General features: G+C 39.4%; 1 protein-coding gene across 7 annotated transcripts in view; it reads right to left on the bottom strand.

Annotated features, from left to right (window-relative positions):
* PTPRM (protein tyrosine phosphatase, receptor type M) overlaps window positions 1-18,985 on the bottom strand; it is a 654,986-nt gene that overhangs the window by 231,910 nt on the left and 404,091 nt on the right. For all 7 annotated transcript variants that reach the window (XM_018039452.1, XM_018039446.1, XM_018039449.1 and 4 more), the window contains exons 12-13: window positions 7,256-7,529; window positions 6,202-6,238 (exon numbers count right to left, since the gene is read on the bottom strand). In XM_018039452.1, coding sequence (XP_017894941.1) covers window positions 6,202-6,238; window positions 7,256-7,529 — 311 coding nt within the window. The remainder of the gene's footprint in view (window positions 1-6,201; window positions 6,239-7,255; window positions 7,530-18,985) is intronic.

Here is an 18,985-nt window from a genome sequence, read left to right as displayed (position 1 = left end):
AACTGCCAGTGCATAATATTTTGAAAGATCCCTCTGCACCGTTCAACTAGTGCCTCTCCTTATAACCAAACAGCAGCAGCCACTGGCTTTAAAAGTGGTATCATCATCTTTCACGTGTTATTAATGAAAACTTTTTAGTGTTGCTCAGTGATATGAATAAACTTAACAGTTTGGTCAGAGAAGGGAGAACTCTCAAAGTATTACAAAGAAATTTTTTTCTGGTTTGACACAGCATGTGACTTTGTGAATTGATGTAATGAATTGCAAATAGTAAAATGATATTTCTAAGACTTGTGACAAAGTTGGTACTAATTCTAAGTTTATACACAGAACACTTGCTTGGTCATAGATACTGGTGTTCAACCAACATTCCTGTGAGGTTTTCCATTAACTACAGGAAAATCTGACCCACTCTACTTCTAAGAAAAATTATATTGTATCCATATAAACTGAACATCTGTCTGATACTGAAATTGGTAAACGAGAATGAACAAAAAGATTTTTGAGAAGACCTATGTCAGGCAGCCATGCATTCAAACCTCACAAAGGAAGGTAAGCTGAAACCTATGGCTCAAAACTCAAACGGAAAAGTCCAGGATTTTCTATCTGATTATGTTCTGCTTTGTAAAATGTTCCTTTGTGACTATTATTCTTAGTTACAAGGCTTGATTTTATTACAAACTACTATATAATAGGGGTAAGCCAGCCCACTGCTTGCCTTTGCAAATAAAGTTTTATTGGCACAAGGCCATGTTCCTTGTTCACCCATGATGATGGCTGCTCAGGCACATCAGAGGCAGGGCTGAGGGGCTGAAATGGAGATGCTGTGGGTTGGTCGGGAAGCCTGAGATATTTACTGGCTGCTCTTTACAGGAAAACTGGCTGTACTATGTCTCAACTACGAAAAGAATGCACTATAGGAGAGAACACTGCCACATCCCGATGCCTTAAAGATGGCATCTGGTCTGATAGACTTAGGGTCTCCTTTAGGGACAACGGCACACACAGCACAGTAAACACCACACTGCTGTGTCACTTACTGGTGGTGGGTTCTTCTGGAATTTGATGAATCAGCAGTCACCAAACTACGCTCTATATAACTCTAGGGTTCCTTGAGAAGTGAGTTTGGGTCAAATACATTTAGAAACTTTGGGGTTGAACAAAGCTATAAACAGGTTTCTTTTTCTTAGGAACATCTTGGGACCCTTAATACACTCAAGACATACATTATGAAGACTGTTTCAGACTGAGAAAAGGAAATATTTTCTCTGTAAAACACAGAGCGGCAAATGTGTATCATATTTACGTTTCTATTTCTAAATCCATAGCCAAATGATAGCAGATTAGCATATATGAGCAGCCTTGCTATATAATTTGTTTTCTCGCGTGTTGAATATGAGTAATTAAAAGGAATCTTAATTAGCTTTACATCTCGACAGACATTCTTTTCAGTTCTTTTTTTCAGTGTACTTTCATTCTGTAGCATTGTGGCCTAGAAAGGATGGTATTTCTTTGAACAAAACAGTGAACAGAAAAACAGTCTAGAGGAAATTCTCAAAGAGCTTAGCGATTAAAAAAAGAAACATTCACATTTCTGAATATAGTTAGAAATTGTATCAGGACAATAGAAATCCTTCAAAGTTTCCTGAAGGTCTCCCAGCAAAGCACATTGCCATACAAATGTAAGTTAAAGACTACACTTAGAAACAGTGAAGCATTTGTGCACAGAAAATTTACCTTTAAAATACGACATTAAAATAATGGTTTTGTTTTCCTTTTCTTTAGGGTTTATATCTGACTACAATAATACTTTTGGAAAGAATTCAGCATGTGTTTTCATGCAGTTTTTGTCTCGATTTCTAGCTATACTGCTGTTATTCAAATCACAGCAAGGACAGGAAGACAAATGACACCCTCCCCCAAATACCAAAAACAAACAAAAACCTCCAAATTTTTATTAACTCAAAATCTTCAAAATTTAAAAAGTGATACATTTATACTTGGATATACATCTATACTTAGAAGTCTTATAGATTACACTCTGCCTGCTACAATAGGCCCTCAAATATTTTTCATCCTCTTAAATTTGCTGAGGCTTGTTTTGAGTCCTTGAACATGCTCAATCTTAGAGCATGTTCCATGTGCACTTGAAAAGAATGTGCTCTGGTTTTTCTGGATGTACTGTCCTGAAAATATCAATTAAGCCTAACTGTCCTGTTGTATCATTTGGGATCTCTATTGCCTTATCAATTCTCTGTCTGGAAGATTTGTCCATTGATTTGAATGGGGTGTTAAAGTCTCCTACTATTGCTTTATTCCCATCAATTTCTCCCTTTATGTCTGCTAGTATATGTTTTAGGTATTTAGGTGCTTCTATATTAGGTGCATATGAGTTGACAACTATAATATCCTCTTCCTGTATTGATGCTTTAATCATTACACATATCCTTCTTTATCTTTCTCTATAGACTTTGTTTTAAAGTCTATTTTGTCTGATATGAGCATTGGGACCTCCCCACTCTCTTGGCATTTCTGTTTACATGACGTATCTTTTTCTGTCTCCTCACTTACAATCTACAGGTGTCCTCAAATATGTTTTAAAAATAAAAAGTATAACAAGTTTCCAACTGTATCTATTGTCAAGGAGAAACATAGCTGGCATCATGTCATGGAAAACATTATTTTACGGGAGATTAAGGCAAAGTATACAGTTTAAACTAATTATTGTATCAGTTGGAATGACTATACCTCATTTAAGACAAAAATTCTGACTGACTAACAAAACAGATTTTTACTTTTAAGTGTATCCTCTCAGTTTAGAATTGATTATCAGCAAAGTCTTCCAAAATTAGCAGAAAGGAGTTTCCACCCTACTAGTTACTATAAGGCAGCCATAAGGGGTGTACACTGATTCCTAAGACACAGGTGGATCAAGCGGTCTTAAAAAGAATTCAACTATAAACGTGTGAATGTGATTAAAAATTAAAAATAAAAACTAAGAAAATTTCTATGTATTCTACCATAAAGATTAAAAAGAATTCTATGAATTGGGAGTGTAACCTCCAAACATCAAGTATTAATATAGTGTCATCATACAATGTCTTCTTAATGTAAGAGACAGAATATTCTGGAAAGAGTTTGCCTATAGCTAACAATCAAAATAAAGCTATATATACTTATGAGGAAATTAGATATATACATTAAAAGAGGATATATAAAAATGCAGATGATTCTTCAACATATAAAGACATGTAATAACACATCTTAGGTATTTTCCTGTGCCCAGTTTTTACGAGGCTTTATATTTGAGATGACTAGTGCCAAAACATACCCTTGAAATATGATTAAAATAATCACTACATTAAATTTCAAATTAGCATGAAATACATCTTTAAGAGACATATCTGTGTTTGAAATTACAAATTAGTTCCTTGTGGAAAAAAATCTACTTCCATACTTGCTCTATAAAGATACATGTCAACAGTTGTTTCATGAGAACGTTGAAATCTTTGTAAATTCAAAATGCTGCTTAGGATAGTGGTTTAGTGTCTGAAAATTCAGTTAAGCCACTATACTGTCAGCAATATGTGGCAGGAACAGTCAAGATGTCTGAACTCTTTTAAATTTCAAACATCTTTATGATATGGTGTCAGTAACATAATCAGACCTGCCTGTTTCTCTGTTTTGACTGGTCAAGATGGAATGGCTTCCTTCATTGCAAAATCAATTTTAGTATCAATCAGAAAAAATTATCTGAATATAAAGGTGATGAAACATTAGATGGTACAGTAAAGGAAGGTTGCTGAATCTGTAAATGTAGAAATTAATGAAATAAAATAGTATCAAACATTGTCATTTCACCCACAGGAGTGTATTTCCCAAGGTTCCCTCCTTGGTGATGATTTTGTGAACAGGAATAACAATGGGATGCAATGAATATTAAAATCTATTTCCCTCTTTCTCCCCAAAGTTTATTTGATAGAATAGAGCTTATTGCTGTGTAAATGTTTGCAAATTGACTCAGAAAATCTGAGCGGGGAAATATTTAGTCAATCAGGTCATCTGATTGCTTAATCATCCTTTGGTGAATTGAAAAACAAATTACAATATTGATTAAATCTAGTTGATGATGGAAGAAAACCATCCAAATCACCATCTAATTCAATCTATTGTGAAAACAGCAAACATCAGATTTCCATGTTTACTAGTGTGTTATTTATATAATTACCTAACTATGCAAATGAACAAGATAGCAGATATTTTGTTGTTTTGAGTCAACCGGGCACTGACTCAGTTTTAGTAAAAATGAGGACAGATACTCGTACACTGCAAAAGCACGAGTGGCCAGAGGTCTGCTGGGCGAAAGCCAGGAGATACAGGGAAACACTGGGGTGGGAGTCCAAACACTTGGGATCAAGCCTTGACCCACAGATTATTAGATGGGTGTCACTGGCAGGTCAATTCGTCTCCGCAAATATGCATTTTTTTCATCTCCGAAAAATAGCAATTAGTGTCTCTGTTTTCACAGTAATTTAGAAGAAATAAATGAGAACATGCATATGAAAGCAATTTTAACTTTCAGCTGTGACATGAAAGGCAAGGCATTATAAATTAGGCATTCTGGAACTGGGTTTTCAGAATTCAATAAAGCAATCTGAGCATGGGTCATGATCTGGAGGCCTAAGACGGTCAACACCTCACTCAAAGGCCTTATCATACTGAAATAATTAATAGTTAAAAGTGCATTACAATTTAGAAAACACATCAATGTCTCTAGCTCCATTAAAAAAAATTAATTTAGCCCTACAAATAAAGGCTCTTAATCAAGTACAATATGATAAAAAGAATTGAGTATTTTAAAATCAATATAAGGAGATTCTTGGAAATAGAGCTATGAGCCCATGAGGACAAACAAAATATAAATGAGCTAAGTACATCCCACAAGGCCTGACACATAACAGGAAACCAAGGATATCGCTCAAGTCAACAGGATAAAGAGGTCATGTATCTTCAGGAACTGAGAATTTTGAAAATGCTGATGGGCACCTGTAATCTATTTAAACTCTGTTGCCTGAACGTCAAACAACAAAAACAACAAGATATTTTCACCCAACAGAAGTCATCAAGGGGGTCCCTGTGATTTGACGAAACCTGGGGCTTTCTGCCGTCCTTTCTAAATTCAGCCTTACAGCCCTTGCTCCTTGTCCTCATGTCTCGTCTAATGATTTGAAAGAGTGTTTTTAACTACAAGTGTTAATAAATGCGGCCTTGTTCTCATGCAGCTTTGGACATTTCTAAAGGCATTTATATACTCCCATGGGATGGTTAAAAGCACACTGCAAGGTTGACAAGATGAGGTCACAGCATGTACACACACACACACACACGCATGCACACACACACACCCCTGCAGTCTCTTCTTTAGGTGGTGCAGAGCTTATGATGATTCACCCTAATCTACATCTCTTCCTTGATCACATTTTTTCAGGATTACAACCAGGCCTGGGAAACAGAAGGTCCACAGTAACATCTCCTGGTCCCTGGGTTGAGAAAGACATACATCCCCAGTGAAAAGAGCCCAAGCAGACTCTGTTTTACAGATTATAACTAGATAATTGCTTTAAAGGGCTTCCTTGGTGGCTCAGCATTAAAGACTCTGCCTGCCAATGCAGGAAACTTTGGTTTGATCCTTTGGTTGGAAAGGTATCCTGGGAGTAGGGAATGGCAGCCCACTCTAGTATTCTTGCCTGGAGAATCCCACGGACAGAGGAGCCTGGCAGGCTACAGCCCATGGTGTTGCAAAAGAGTCGGACACAATTTAGCCCCTAAACAACAAATTGCTTTAAAACAGCAGGCGGTAATTTACTGTCCTGCATCTGAAGTTCACTAAACACAGTATTACTAGGTAGGGTACTGTGGTTTAAAACATGGATAGGATATTATATAAAAAGTAATTCTATTTTAATAGAATTAAAAAAAGATAACCTCTGAAAACTGCTTTGAAACACAGCAATATGACTTCTTATTTGAAAAAAAATCTACACGAAAGACAGTTCACTGCCATACAATCCTAGTACATACATGGGAACACGCACATGTCCAACACACTTCTTTCAGTGACGTGAACATTTCAAGAAGTTTTGAAATACCACCTAAAATTGGAGAGGACAGAAACCAGAACAACCCACAGTTTCAACTTACCTTTTGTGGCCACTCGGACACAGTCTATTTTGGTTTCCTGTGTTAAATAAAGAGGGGAGAAAAATCACTATTCATGTTTTCTGTGAAACCAATAAAATCTCTGCAGTTCTCCTTAAATACAGATAAGGGGAGGTCTCATTGTTCCAAGTGTGGCATTAATCACACGTGATTACTCCCTGGACTGTGCTCTGATACACTTTCTGGCTCTAGGGATGGTGGTGGTGGTGCCTGTGGGCACCTGTCAGCAGGCGGTGGGTAGGAGCTATGCACAGAACTGCCTCCGCCTGGTGGGGGCCCCCAGCTCCCTTCTCCAGACCCCTCACTGATTCCCTGTGCAAACACTCGTGGGGAAAACCTGTCTCCCTGATTCTCACTGGCCAAAGATAGTATAGTCGTGGTGCCGAGACCCATGCTGTGAAGGAAAAACCACTGTTGAGTCTGAAATTGTCACCCTTTTCTCTAAGGAGACTTTCTTGTCTCATGAAAGCTCTGGGTCGGTCTAAACAGGAAAGGGAAGAAAAATTCAAAAACAACTTGATAGTTTGTATTTTGTTTTCATCTTATCTTTCTAAAGCTGTTTTCTCTTAGGAAAGAAAAAAAAAAAAGATAACTAATTTAGTCCCAGCTATAGGAAGCATAAACTCTTGTGGCACCAAAGAAATGGGGCAGAATATGCTGAAAAGACAGATGCTGTGAATCTCACAAAATTGTAAATGAGCTGAATGTACGTGCTGGAGCTGTGCTGTTTTCCTGTAAAATAGTAAGCTAAGCAGAATTACTAGCCAACTTTTGGTAACAAGTAAAAACTGAAAATAAAAACCATCCCATTGACAATATATTCTTCCTACCGAAACCACATACAAATATATTTGTTTCTTCCCAGGAATTTCTCCAGGTGAAAATAATTTTTAAAAAGAGAGAATAAAACACATTTATTCCAAGTAAAAACACACCAAAGCATGACTTCCCTTCTTACGACTACAATATGTGATTTGACTGTGTTCGCATTAATAATCCTGAACAGCCTAAGTAAACAGCTATTTATAAAACTTACCCCGTTGGCTCTACTAGCTGCTTGGAAGTAAATTCTGTAGCTTTTATGGGGAAGGAGAGGGGTGTTCCAGTACCCATTGTAAGTCTTATTATCACCAATAGTAAAGGGCTGAGCCGCTTGGAGGCTGTTGGCTGGGAATTCTGCAGCGAAGTAGTACTGGGAATTCAGTATGGAGGCGTTCTGGAAGTGGATGGGCACCGGGTAGCATTTTAAGATTTCTGTGGTCTTTTTCGTTCTTCGAGGACGCTCTTCCTCGACCACTATTTGATAGACACTAGAAAAAAAGAGAGTATTCTCAGTGACGGTTTAGGAAAACAGAGCTGAACCCCTTCTGTTCAACTGCACGGACCCATAGGACACCCCAGATAAACAACAAACTGGACAGTCAGTAATAAGGGCTTAGTGCCTCGTGGACATGGACTCCACACTTGCTCCATGAAAGAGACAGAAAGTGCTTAGAGTTCTTCCACAGAGCTCTCTAACCCCGAATAAGACCATTTCTGGAAGGAGAGAAAACTCACCATAGTTAAAACATTTTTATATAGCAATTTCTGCTGTTGATGTGAGCAGAACACCAAGACAAGGTTCCTCTTATATGGTATTGAAGATGAATTTGTAGAAAATGAACTCGGTTTAACCAATCAATGAAACTATATTAGGTGTAAGTTCATTGAAAAAGGCAACATAATATTTTCTTCAGTGACATCTGTATGAACACCTGTGAATTTTTATCAGGTCAGAAGATAAAAGGTGTGATGATTCAGGCTAACCAAGGTGTAACTTCCATATATATATATATATATATATTTAATCCATTTTTAATTGGAGGATAATTGCTTTAGAATATTGTTTTGGTTTCTGCCATACATCAACATGAATCAGCCATAGGTATACATATGTCCCTTCCTTCTTGAACCTCCCTCCCATCTCCCACCCAACCCTACCCCTCTAGGTTATCACAGAGCACCAGATTTGAGCTTCCTGTGCCATACAGCAAATTTCCACTGGCTGTCTATTTCATACATGGCAATGTACATGTTTCCATGCTACTCTCTCAACTCGTCCCACCCTCTCATTCCTCCACTATGTCCACAAGTCTGCTCTCTCTGTCTGCATCTCCACGGCTGCCCTGCAGACAGGTTCATCAGTACCATCTTTCTATATTCCACATATATTAAACTAATTGAAGAAGACACACGCACTCCAATGTTCACTGCAGCACTATTGACAATAGTTAGGACACGGAAGCAACCTTAGATGTCCATCAACAGATGAATGGATAAAGAAGTTGTGGTACATATACACAGGGGAATATTATTCAGCTATAAAAAGGAACCCATATTTTCTTATATTCCTTTGCATTCACCATATTCAGTCAGTGGAAAGACAGGATGTTAGGAATGCAGAAAAAAAGGCATTTGCATTTCAAAAGTTAACAACTTGGAGTCAAAAGAAGTTTCCAAGAGGAAATCATGAATAGGGCATTTGAATTACATATAAAGATTAGATGAGGCCGAGTATTCTCAGAGGATGCTGTGAGTTCAGATGTCCCCTGGGAGGACTGGGTCTCCTGGTTCCTACCCACCTTTCTCTCAGCACCCCTTTTCAATGTTTGTGAAATTTGAATTAGCCTTAGGAGAATGGGAGAGACCTTGAAGGGATGGCTTTCTTTACTGAGAGGCATACATTTACTAGAATGATGAACTTGTGTGCAGTTCGGTTGGAGAAAAAAAATGATTCTAATACAGAGAAACCTTGGCAGCAGTTTTGAAAAACTGAATCCAGATTAGATTGCAAGTTCTTCTGACAAGGAGATGTATCTTTTTCTTACTTTATCAGAAAAGCACCGCAACTCCCGGAGCACAAGTCTAATTCTGGGGACACTCGTTTAAGCTGGGGAAACAGAACAGGAAGGAGGTGCTTTCCACCCCCACCAGCTGGAGTCAGCAAGGGGAGGTCTCTCTCTATGCTCCTGTCCCTGTGAACTTGGGATTTGCACCTGGTGAATCTCCTGTTTCTGGAAGTATAACCACTTAGCACATTCTGTAAGGCCATGCCATGCAGTAGCCGTTCAGTTTGCAATTCTGTTTCAATAAAAATTGATGGTTGTAGAACATGAGACTGATTGCTCACTAGGCAGGGGGTCGAGCAGGATTACAGTGTAATGATAAAGGGCTTTCTGAGCAGGGAGGTAAACTCAGAAAAGAAAATAGGACTCTTTCTAACCTCAAGACTTTTTACCGTTCCTGCAGGATGTTCCACCAAACCCTGTGGTGTTCTCACCTGCAGGATGGATGCAACATGGAAGGAAGACGTTAGGGAGGACCTTCCTATAGGGGTCAGGGACAAGAAACCCAGACAGAGGTGAAAGGGGACTCTGACTTCACACCCCCTTCTCTTTGACCTCTTACATCTACAGTCAGATGTGGCAATTATAATACATCTGCCAAGTTCCTGGACACTTCTCCACCAAGTATGGGATTGGCTAACCTTGATGATGGCATGCAACCAACAGAATGTAACAGAAGGACAATGTGCAACTCTCAAGGCTTCAGTCAGAGAAGTGCAAACATCACTGAGAAACTGTGACTCTTCTGCAGGGCCTGATATTAGGGTGGCCGACATTGGCATGTGCACCATTTAAGCTCTACTCCTAATTCTGCTAAAACTTGGCTTCTAAATTAATGTCTTTGGATCTTATTTTTTCCAATGAAATGAGAGAATCAGATGGATCGCCAAGGTATATTTTATATTTTTTTATTCAGCATACAAGGACTACTCTTGCAAGATGGACAAATCAAAAAATAATTCATTGCTTTGCAAAGAGATTCTCCATTAAATAACTTTTAACATTGGCTTTCTTCTATTAGAAATCTTTTCCAATTTATTTGATATATGACATGATGTCCCAAATTCCACTTTAAAAACAACTTCTTGGAAGTCTAGTATACTATAATAGATAATGTAGATATATGAAGATTTATGCAAAGAAAAAAATTGTAGAAATTATTTCATACAGGAAATACTAGCCCAGGAGCCTTGCATATGTAGGTTTTATTTTCTGGTTTTACTGAGGAGAAAACTGAGGTTCAGAGGTGAAGTACCCATTCTCTTTGGGGCACATGGTTTAGTAATAGTTGACGTGGTCTCCTGACCATCAGACGAGACAGTCACTGCTGTATCTTGTGAGACTTAGAATGAAGTGGGCATGAAGTATATATTTTTGAAAACATAACATAATCCAGAAGTAATTTCTACTTTATGTACCTTATATGTAATATATAGGGAGGAAATATACCGATAATTGCTAATAATATGCTTTGCTTTGCTAAAATCTAATACTAAGCCTATTTTGGATTCATTTCCTGAATATACAAGGCCTGAGAGAGGAGGAAATTACCACAGAGAAGTTCTGTGACAAGATAATGCTGGTTAGATTGCAAGTCTATGCTATACGACCCACAAATAAACAAGAACTGGAGAGAATCAAAAGTTGCATCTCTGTTTCTTCTCCCCCCTCTTCCATCACCTCCACTTCTCACTTTTTATCCATTTCCACCTCCCACCTTTGCTAGTTTTCCCCAGTGCTACTCTTTTATTAATTCAACAAATACATTTTGAGCCCCTAGTATGTGCCAGGCTGCTTTAACTTGAACAATATATTTGACACTCCCTAAGGCTTCCCAGGTGGCTAAGCAGTAAAGAATCCACCTGCCAATACAGGAGACACGGGTTTGATCCATGGGTTGGGAATATCCTCTGGAGAAGGGAATGGCAATCCACCCCAGTTTTCTTGCCTGGAGAATCCCATAGACAGAGGAGCCTGGTGGGCTACATTCCGTGAAGTCTCAAAGAGTCGGACATGACTTAGTGACTAAACAACAACAACAAGAGAAAGACCGTTTGGTTTTGGAATTGAAATGCCATCTAAGTGAATATGAATGAAAAAAAATTAATTTTTCCAATGAGCAAGTTTACGAGGATCATATGAAAATTCAAGGACTAAATGATTATTTAATGGGTTTGATTTTAGCCAGTTGGCAGGTTAGGCCATACACTCTACTCCAGATATGTTACTTCTTAAATAGCCACCATCTACTCATCTTCAGATACATTAAAGGAAGAAATAAGTAGACCAGAGCAATTTCAAACCCAGAATGTCTTTTCATCCTTGTTCCACAAGACAAATTAGATTTGCAAGCATCCAGACCTCAAATCTATTTGCTCTTTAATAATTTAAGCACTGAAAGGTCAGGCAGCTCTTTTCTATCCCCCTCTATCAAAGTCCAGGCGCTAATGAAAAATGGCCAAGTCCCTTCTCTTGCCCAGTGGCCACACGCTGCTGGCCCCCGGTTGGAAATTAACACGGTATTGACAGCCAGGTCAACAGTACCTCGACAGAACTCGATGACTGATGTGTTTTTCTTTTGTACATATAACATCATCCCCACTGATGATTTTCATGAGAACTTTCCCATCACAAGTGTTAGCTAAAAAGCAGCTTTGAAAATCTCACTGTTTGAATGCTTCTCCTAAAAGAATGACTGGAAAAAAAAGGGAAATTCTCAAGGATGGTAAACCAAATAGAAGTTTCTAGCTTAGTGAGCTGAATTAAAATTCTATTATCTTTTTAATGTATTAATCATATTCCTTTTGTTTATCAGTCACACCATTGCTAACCTTCTTCCACCACTATTCTGGAATTTAAAGTAACACAAAACTTTTCTGCAGCATTTGCAATATGAAAGCACAATCCATTGTGAGGATTAATCTGCCAAAAATGTGACATCATTATATCCAAACTTTCTTATAGAATGAGATTTAAAGTTTAATTGATGCGAGGCTTTCCTACAACAAAACTCTAAGCCTCTTAGAAGGAGAATAAGAAATCTGCATTTATACAGAATAGCCCTTGAAGTATAACCTAGGAAAGAACATCTGAACATCTTTCATGGACTTTGTTAAACATAAAAGTTCAAATGCGATGAAATGGTTTTGGTATTTTCTAACTTTGAAGAGGTTGAGGATAAGCCTGCTGCAGATTTGAGACTGGCTTTAAAATGTGTGTCCTAATTCTTTTCAAGATTAAGCCTTTAGTTGTAAGTCCATTCTTCTTACCTACTTATTCTGTTCTTTATCAGCATAAAATATTGAAGGGTTAGCCAACTAGACGGACTTGCATGGTGGCTCAGATGGTAAAGAATCCACCTGCACTGGAGGAGACCTGGGTTCGATCCCTGGGTTGGGAAGATCCCCTGGAGAAGGGAAAGGCCACCCACTCCAGTATTTCTCACCTGTAGAATTCCATGGACAGAGGAGCCTGGTGAGCTACAGTCCATGGTGTCACAAAGAGTCGGACATGACTGAGTGACTAACACTTTCACTATCCAACTAGATAGCAGAATGTTGGTAAAGAGGAGAGATGAGGGCAGAAAAGTCCTGATCTATTTCACTGTTGCTTCTGCTAATCCTTTAAAGTTGGCGTTTCTCATCATGTCAAAGGCTTAGAATGGTGTTCATTTTGTAACACTTAATCGTAACTTTAACTTGATTTGCAATTTTTGGTAAAAGCCATCTATTTTCTCTTTTGAAAAAAGAATAGAGGGGGAGGAGAAGAGAGAGAAGGGGTGATGTTTGGAGACAGTAACATAGAAATTTACAATACCATGTGTAAAATAGGTAGCCAATGGGAATTTGCTGTATGACTCAGGGAACTCAAACAGGGGCTCTGTGACAGGCTGAAGGGTGGGATGGGGAGGGAGATGGGAGATAGGTCCAGAAGGGAGGGGACATGGGTATACCTATGGCTGATTCTTATTGATGCATGACAGAAAACTGCAAAATTCTGTAAAGCAATTACCCTTCAATTAAAAATTTAAAAAAGAATAGAATTTAATATCAATAGCTTCTTGAAGATTAACTCTTTGCGGGGGTGAGGGAAAATGAAAATATAAATTATATGCAAAATGGGTAAGAGACATGTGTAATTCAGGTTTATTTATGCAATAACACAGACTGTATTTCCTTCCTGTTCTTTTTCCAGTCATTTCCTTTCCCCAAATCTGTCAGCATTTACTGAAATGACACCCTGAAGATCAGAACGACCTGGCTCAACTGAACAACATTGTAAAAAATATTGCCACCAGTTGAAAATTAGGCGGGGGGGGGGGGGGAGTTCAGTAAGGTCAATGTGTTTATCATCATGCCTAGGATCCATGTAACATGAGAGCTGAGAGCAGCTGAACGAGCATGTCCTGCTTATTGACTCACAGATGAGGTCTGGTCACAGTTTTCCATGGACAGTGCACCCTGGGTGACTCACGGTGCAGCATGAACTGGTCCATGGGGTCGAGTATTCTGTGTTGGCCTCTTTCATTTCTCTTTGTCCTGCTCTGTTCTAGATAAGACTGGCCATCTACTGCTGCGGCACACTCGCAGGGTACCACAAATAAAACTGATGTTCTTGTAGCCGTAATTCATCATCAGGAGCTTGCCTGGCATCCCTAAGTTACTTCTGTACCGAATGTGTGTGCACGTGTGTGTGTGTGCATGTGGTCCCACATCATACTGTTCTGCTAGTTAGTGATAAATCTGATATCATAAAATATTAATTATAGCTGACAGGTTGGGCGAGAAATATGAACTCATTTACTGCTCCATATTGTGAACAAAGGGAAGGGAGGGAAAAATCCTACAGTTATGGAGGTTTGGGATAATAAAAGGACAACTGGAACATTAGACTTGGGCTGAGAAGCTGTGTAAAAGGCCATGTGTTATTAATCTTCACAACAGGCACCAAACTGCGAGTAAATTAGTCCAAGACGGAACATCTTTAAGAGTGACTTCTCCCCCTTTTGACAAGTGAAGATGCTTTCCTTTGCACATTTCATTTCACTTATGTGTATCATAATGTAATCATCACAACTGCATAACAAACACATGACTGTAAAAATTATAACCCAAAGTCCCCTACTATTTTTAAAAGCTGTTTTTCCTAACTTGCTCTAGGGTTTTAAATAAAACTAGAAAAATTGAATACTATCAGAGCCACACTAAATATCTTCCTTGTTGTATGTTTATAATATATTTAATTCAGAATCTTTCAGTCTCTATAAGTATTCACAGCAATAGTGCAGCCAAGTGAGATGTGCATGCACGTGTTTTCAGTTGTGTCCGACTCTTTGCAGCCCCATGGACTGCAGCCCTCCGGGCTCCTCTGCCCACGGCATTCTCCAGGCAAGAATCCTGCAGTGCATTGCCAGGTCCTCCTCCAGGAATCAAACTCACATCTCCTGCACTGGCAGGTGGATTCTTAAATGCCATCGTCTAGAAGGGGCAAGAGCACAGTGAACTGAGCCCCACACCAGGGGACTCAGTCCAGCCCTATCACCAAATCAAGCCCTGACCACTAGGGTCCTTTCAGCTCTGGTATTTCATAGCTCCTGGTACTAGGTCAGGCAAGCTGTGACATCGATGAGTGAGAAGAAAACTATTTTATCCATATTTCTTTCCTTTCTGTGATATTTATCACATGCAAGCCCTGCAAGAGGCCCAAGGGAGGAAGAAAAAGAAGAACAAAGACCAGACTGTCTCCATCTTGACAAGCACAGCCTTGGGGTGTTAGAAGCAGGTTTCTCAAACTGAGAACTGGGACGAGACGCTGATATGGGTTTGTACCAAGTGGAGGAAGAAGCAGGAAGCAGCCTCTGTCTACATCAAAGTCTCTTGTGGCATCAGCTGCTCCAGGAATGCCTGGTCTGGACCTGGTGCCCAAATGCTCCTGCTGCTAGTGACACTCAAAGACTGTTCTGTGTTGCCTATGGCCACCAACTTTTCCCCTAAATTAAAGCCAAAGCAACAACAATAAACAAAAAAGAGAACGTCTTTGTGGTCCCAGTGCAAAGGACCCAAGACCCCTGGGGACCCTTCATCAGTAGGACTGAAGACTGAGGGTAATGGGTAGGACTGTGGCTCCGATGCAGGCCTGTCCCAAGAATCCCCGGGTTTCCCCAAGAGGAACCCTGGGAGTGGCTGGGTTTTCCTCAGTTTCCATGGTGCCCAGATCCTACTAGAAGGACACTGAATGGCCTAAAGAGCAGGGCTGGGTGTTGACTCCCATCCCCTGTGATGTCCAAGGGGAGGAACAAGAAGCAGGTCCTTGTGCTCCTCGAGGTCTCTGCTCCCCCGCCCCAACTCTCCCCAGGGCCCCCACACTGGCAAACCTTGAACTACCTTTCCTACCTTCTGCAATCGTGCCGCAGGTAACAACAGCTATCATGTCTCAATTCTACTATTTCATTTGATATCCACTGTAATTACGAAGATCAAGTCAAAATATTACAGATATGTTGGTTGTTTGGGGGGTGATGGCAGCAGAAGCTGGCAGCGGGGTGCCCTTGCTGCCCCCCCAGGCCACAGGTGGCTCCCTGCCTGGTCCTGTCCCTTAACACGAGGCCTGTGCGCCTGGCCTTCAAGCCCTGGGGCACCAGGCTGGGGTTCCGATCTCATATGCAGAATCCTTCAGAGGGGGTTACGTTCAAGAAAAAGAAAATCTGAGACAGGGGAAGGACAGGGAGGCAATATATTTTCACGTACAAGAGCAAGTTTGAAATGGACTTGGAGGGAAAGTTAAATTAAGTTCCATTGTATAAAAGCTTAGCTACACCTACTCTATTATTTTTATCATCCCCTGCCATTTTTCAGGTTGCGTTTTAAGGGTTCTGGAAGTATAAACTTAGTTTCCAAAATGAATTTTCAAAGAGATGACTGACACTGTCATCCTAAAAGCAACTTTAATAAAAGTGATCTTTGTTTCCTCGCAGTAAAGAGATCCAGAGTATTATTTTTTAATACGATAAAAGTCACCCCAAATCAGGTGGCAGAAGGTGGTGGTAATAAGAAACTTAGCACAGTTGCTGTGAACACACTCGGTAGCAATCCAGCTATAAGAAGTCACAAAAAACTGAGCCTGTATAGTAATATAAAACTGAAATTTTACTATTAAGTGACATTTTGGTCTTTGTGATTATGTGTACCAATGAAAAAAGGAAAAATTTTAGGGTGGAAGTCAGGTACTTGGAGCTGTTTTCCTTAACCAATTTTAGCAATGGATAGAACCTTTACAAAAGGTCCCAGAACTGTGACAAAAGAACCTTTAACCCCAAAGGTTTAAGGTGCTCTTTACAGGTTACAATTCTTCAATCAAAGAGAGGGAACAATTTAAAAAACCATTAATAAGCATTTCTGAAGAATTGGTATTTTCTTTCTTTATTCTTTGGGGACTATTAAGATGCTGAAAGGAAAAAAACATACAGATCAACAAAAAAGACTGATGAATTTGATCAAAACAATCCAAAACACTAAAGCAACTCTGTTCAACCCAAGTCCTTTATCAAAATGTATTTCAGTGGTAAACACTGAACAGATTCTGATGGAGCTAGACTTGACCAAAAGTTTTACAAAGTCTTAGTTTAAAGATCATAACAAAGAAATAATGAAAACAACAACCCCAAACCTCTGCTTCTAACTTTTAAGAATTAAGATTCTTAATATTGACAAGCCCCCAAGATTGCAAGGATTATAATCTAAAGACAAAGGTGTGATATGTTTTCTTAACCCTGGAAGAGACAACAAAGAAAACACACTAATTTTCAGAAAAGCCCTTGTTGGCAAAAGGAGACGCAACCGCCTTGGTTCCAAAGAGGTCCTGCTGGGATGATGTTCGCGGTGCGGACGGCTCCTGGGAGGCGCCTTGCAGGCCACGTAGTGTTGTACAGGCAGAGCATGGCTGTCAACCCCCCGCCCCACCCCAGACCTCAGTTCCTTATTTGAGCATGGAGCGCGGGCATCTGAGCAGGAAGTCTGCTCTGACAATTAGAATCATTTCATAAAGGACCAAGCATGGGTCTGACACATTACAGCTGCTCCATCTAAGTCACAATAATGCTCCATTTTTTATTATCATAATTATTATTCCTGTCAGATCATCACTGAGGCTCAGGAGTATTTTACTGGGACTTAGAAGCTTTCCTGCAACCAGACATAAGACAAGGGGCTACTCTGTTGTCTATAATACATGACCGTCTTCACAGACCAGAATAGCATCAACAGTTATAAGAAGGGCTTTCCTACAATGGGCAGAGGACGTCTGTGTTAGATGCTGTCCTGAGAGCTCTGCTTCCCGTCATTCACCTCCCAGCTGCCCTTGGAGGTGGACGTTCTCAGTCACACCTACTTCAGGAGGAGAACGAGACAGAAAAGTTGTGCCACTTGCCCGAGATCATGGGGCATATAAGCACCAGGATCTAAACCCAGGGTCACCAAACTCCATGCTGGAGTTGGCTGCATATTTGATGATTCTGAACATTTCTACACCTCCCTTCCCAGGAAAGGGCCCCCCTTTTTTTTTAAACTACTCCAACCAACAATTCTTTCTCATCACCATGGGGTTTTGATAGAACAACAGGTTTTCTAAAACTTTGATAATTTTACAGAATGATCACACACATTTCTTTCAGTGACCATCAGCTTAATGTCAAAGTATGGGTTTCCTTTAGAACACAGATTCTTCTTAAGTGATAATGGTGTATATTGGTATAAAAGTTAAAGGCAGTAATGATGAGAAATTTTAGGCATACTACCAAAAGCAAGAAAAAAAGCGAATAAAAACTGAACACCAATCCAGTCAATATTTCTGCTAAGCAAAGTCTGATATTACAGTTTTATACTTTCTCAACACTTCAGCTTACAAAGAACTTTCACCATATTAACCTTCACGACAATGTCATGAGATGGATGGGTCATGTGTGGACTCCAATTTCAGAACTAAAGAAAGACTCAGAGTTCATAGATGCCCAGGTCACACAATAATAAACAATGCAGCCCAGATGCAAACTGAAGACTGCTGGTCCATGTGAGTGTTCTTTAAAAAAAAAAAATAGCCAGTAATAAATTACTTTTTAAAGTTTTCATTACATTTTTAGTTGACTTTGATGAGAATTCATTGTTTTCAGAGAATTCTTTGTAATAATTCTCTATGGTCCCCAGCATTTTGGAATATAGATTTCCACTGTAGAGCATTAAAATTCAACATCTGTACACACTCTAGAGTGATCACCAGGACAAGTCCAGTTACCATCCATCACCACGCAGCCGACCCTCTTCATCCATTTCGCCTACCTCCCAATCCTCTTTCTCACCTATGGGGGGATGGAAAGAAAAGGAGAAAGGGAGGGGTGTCAGTGACCCCACAAGGTGAGAAGCAGGAGAAGTTTCAAAGGCTTCAGCATAGGCATGTGGGATTCTAGTGACCTTCTGATGAAATATATATTTTTAACAATGATTTCTTTGAAGTAGTCCTTCTGAATATAATCTTATTAATAACAATACAATTGATCCAAGGGTAAAAGCAGGATTTTTTTTTTTATGTTTCTGTACTCTATGGAAGAGTGTAGTATTTAACTTTTATTTAGTGATTAGAATATAAATATAAAATCCTGGAGGTTTGAGACCTTCAGCTTCTCATCTATAAAGGCGTCAGTGATAATGACTTCTGCTCACAAGGAAAAGATGAGGTTCAATTCAATAAACATCTATTGCACACTTAATTAGGTTTGAGGTACTGAAGGATATTCAGAAACTAAATTATGAAAATCATTTTGCGACCTTTTTGGATTTCCTATTACATTTACATACATTTTACATAATGATTAGCCCAGGAAAAGGCTCACT

This window comes from Capra hircus, chromosome 24 (genome assembly GCF_001704415.2).
Source record: "Capra hircus breed San Clemente chromosome 24, ASM170441v1, whole genome shotgun sequence".
Classification (NCBI taxonomy): Eukaryota; Metazoa; Chordata; class Mammalia; order Artiodactyla; family Bovidae; genus Capra; species Capra hircus.
Note: the sequence above shows the minus strand (reverse complement) of the source record. Positions and strands in the feature narration are given on the sequence as shown.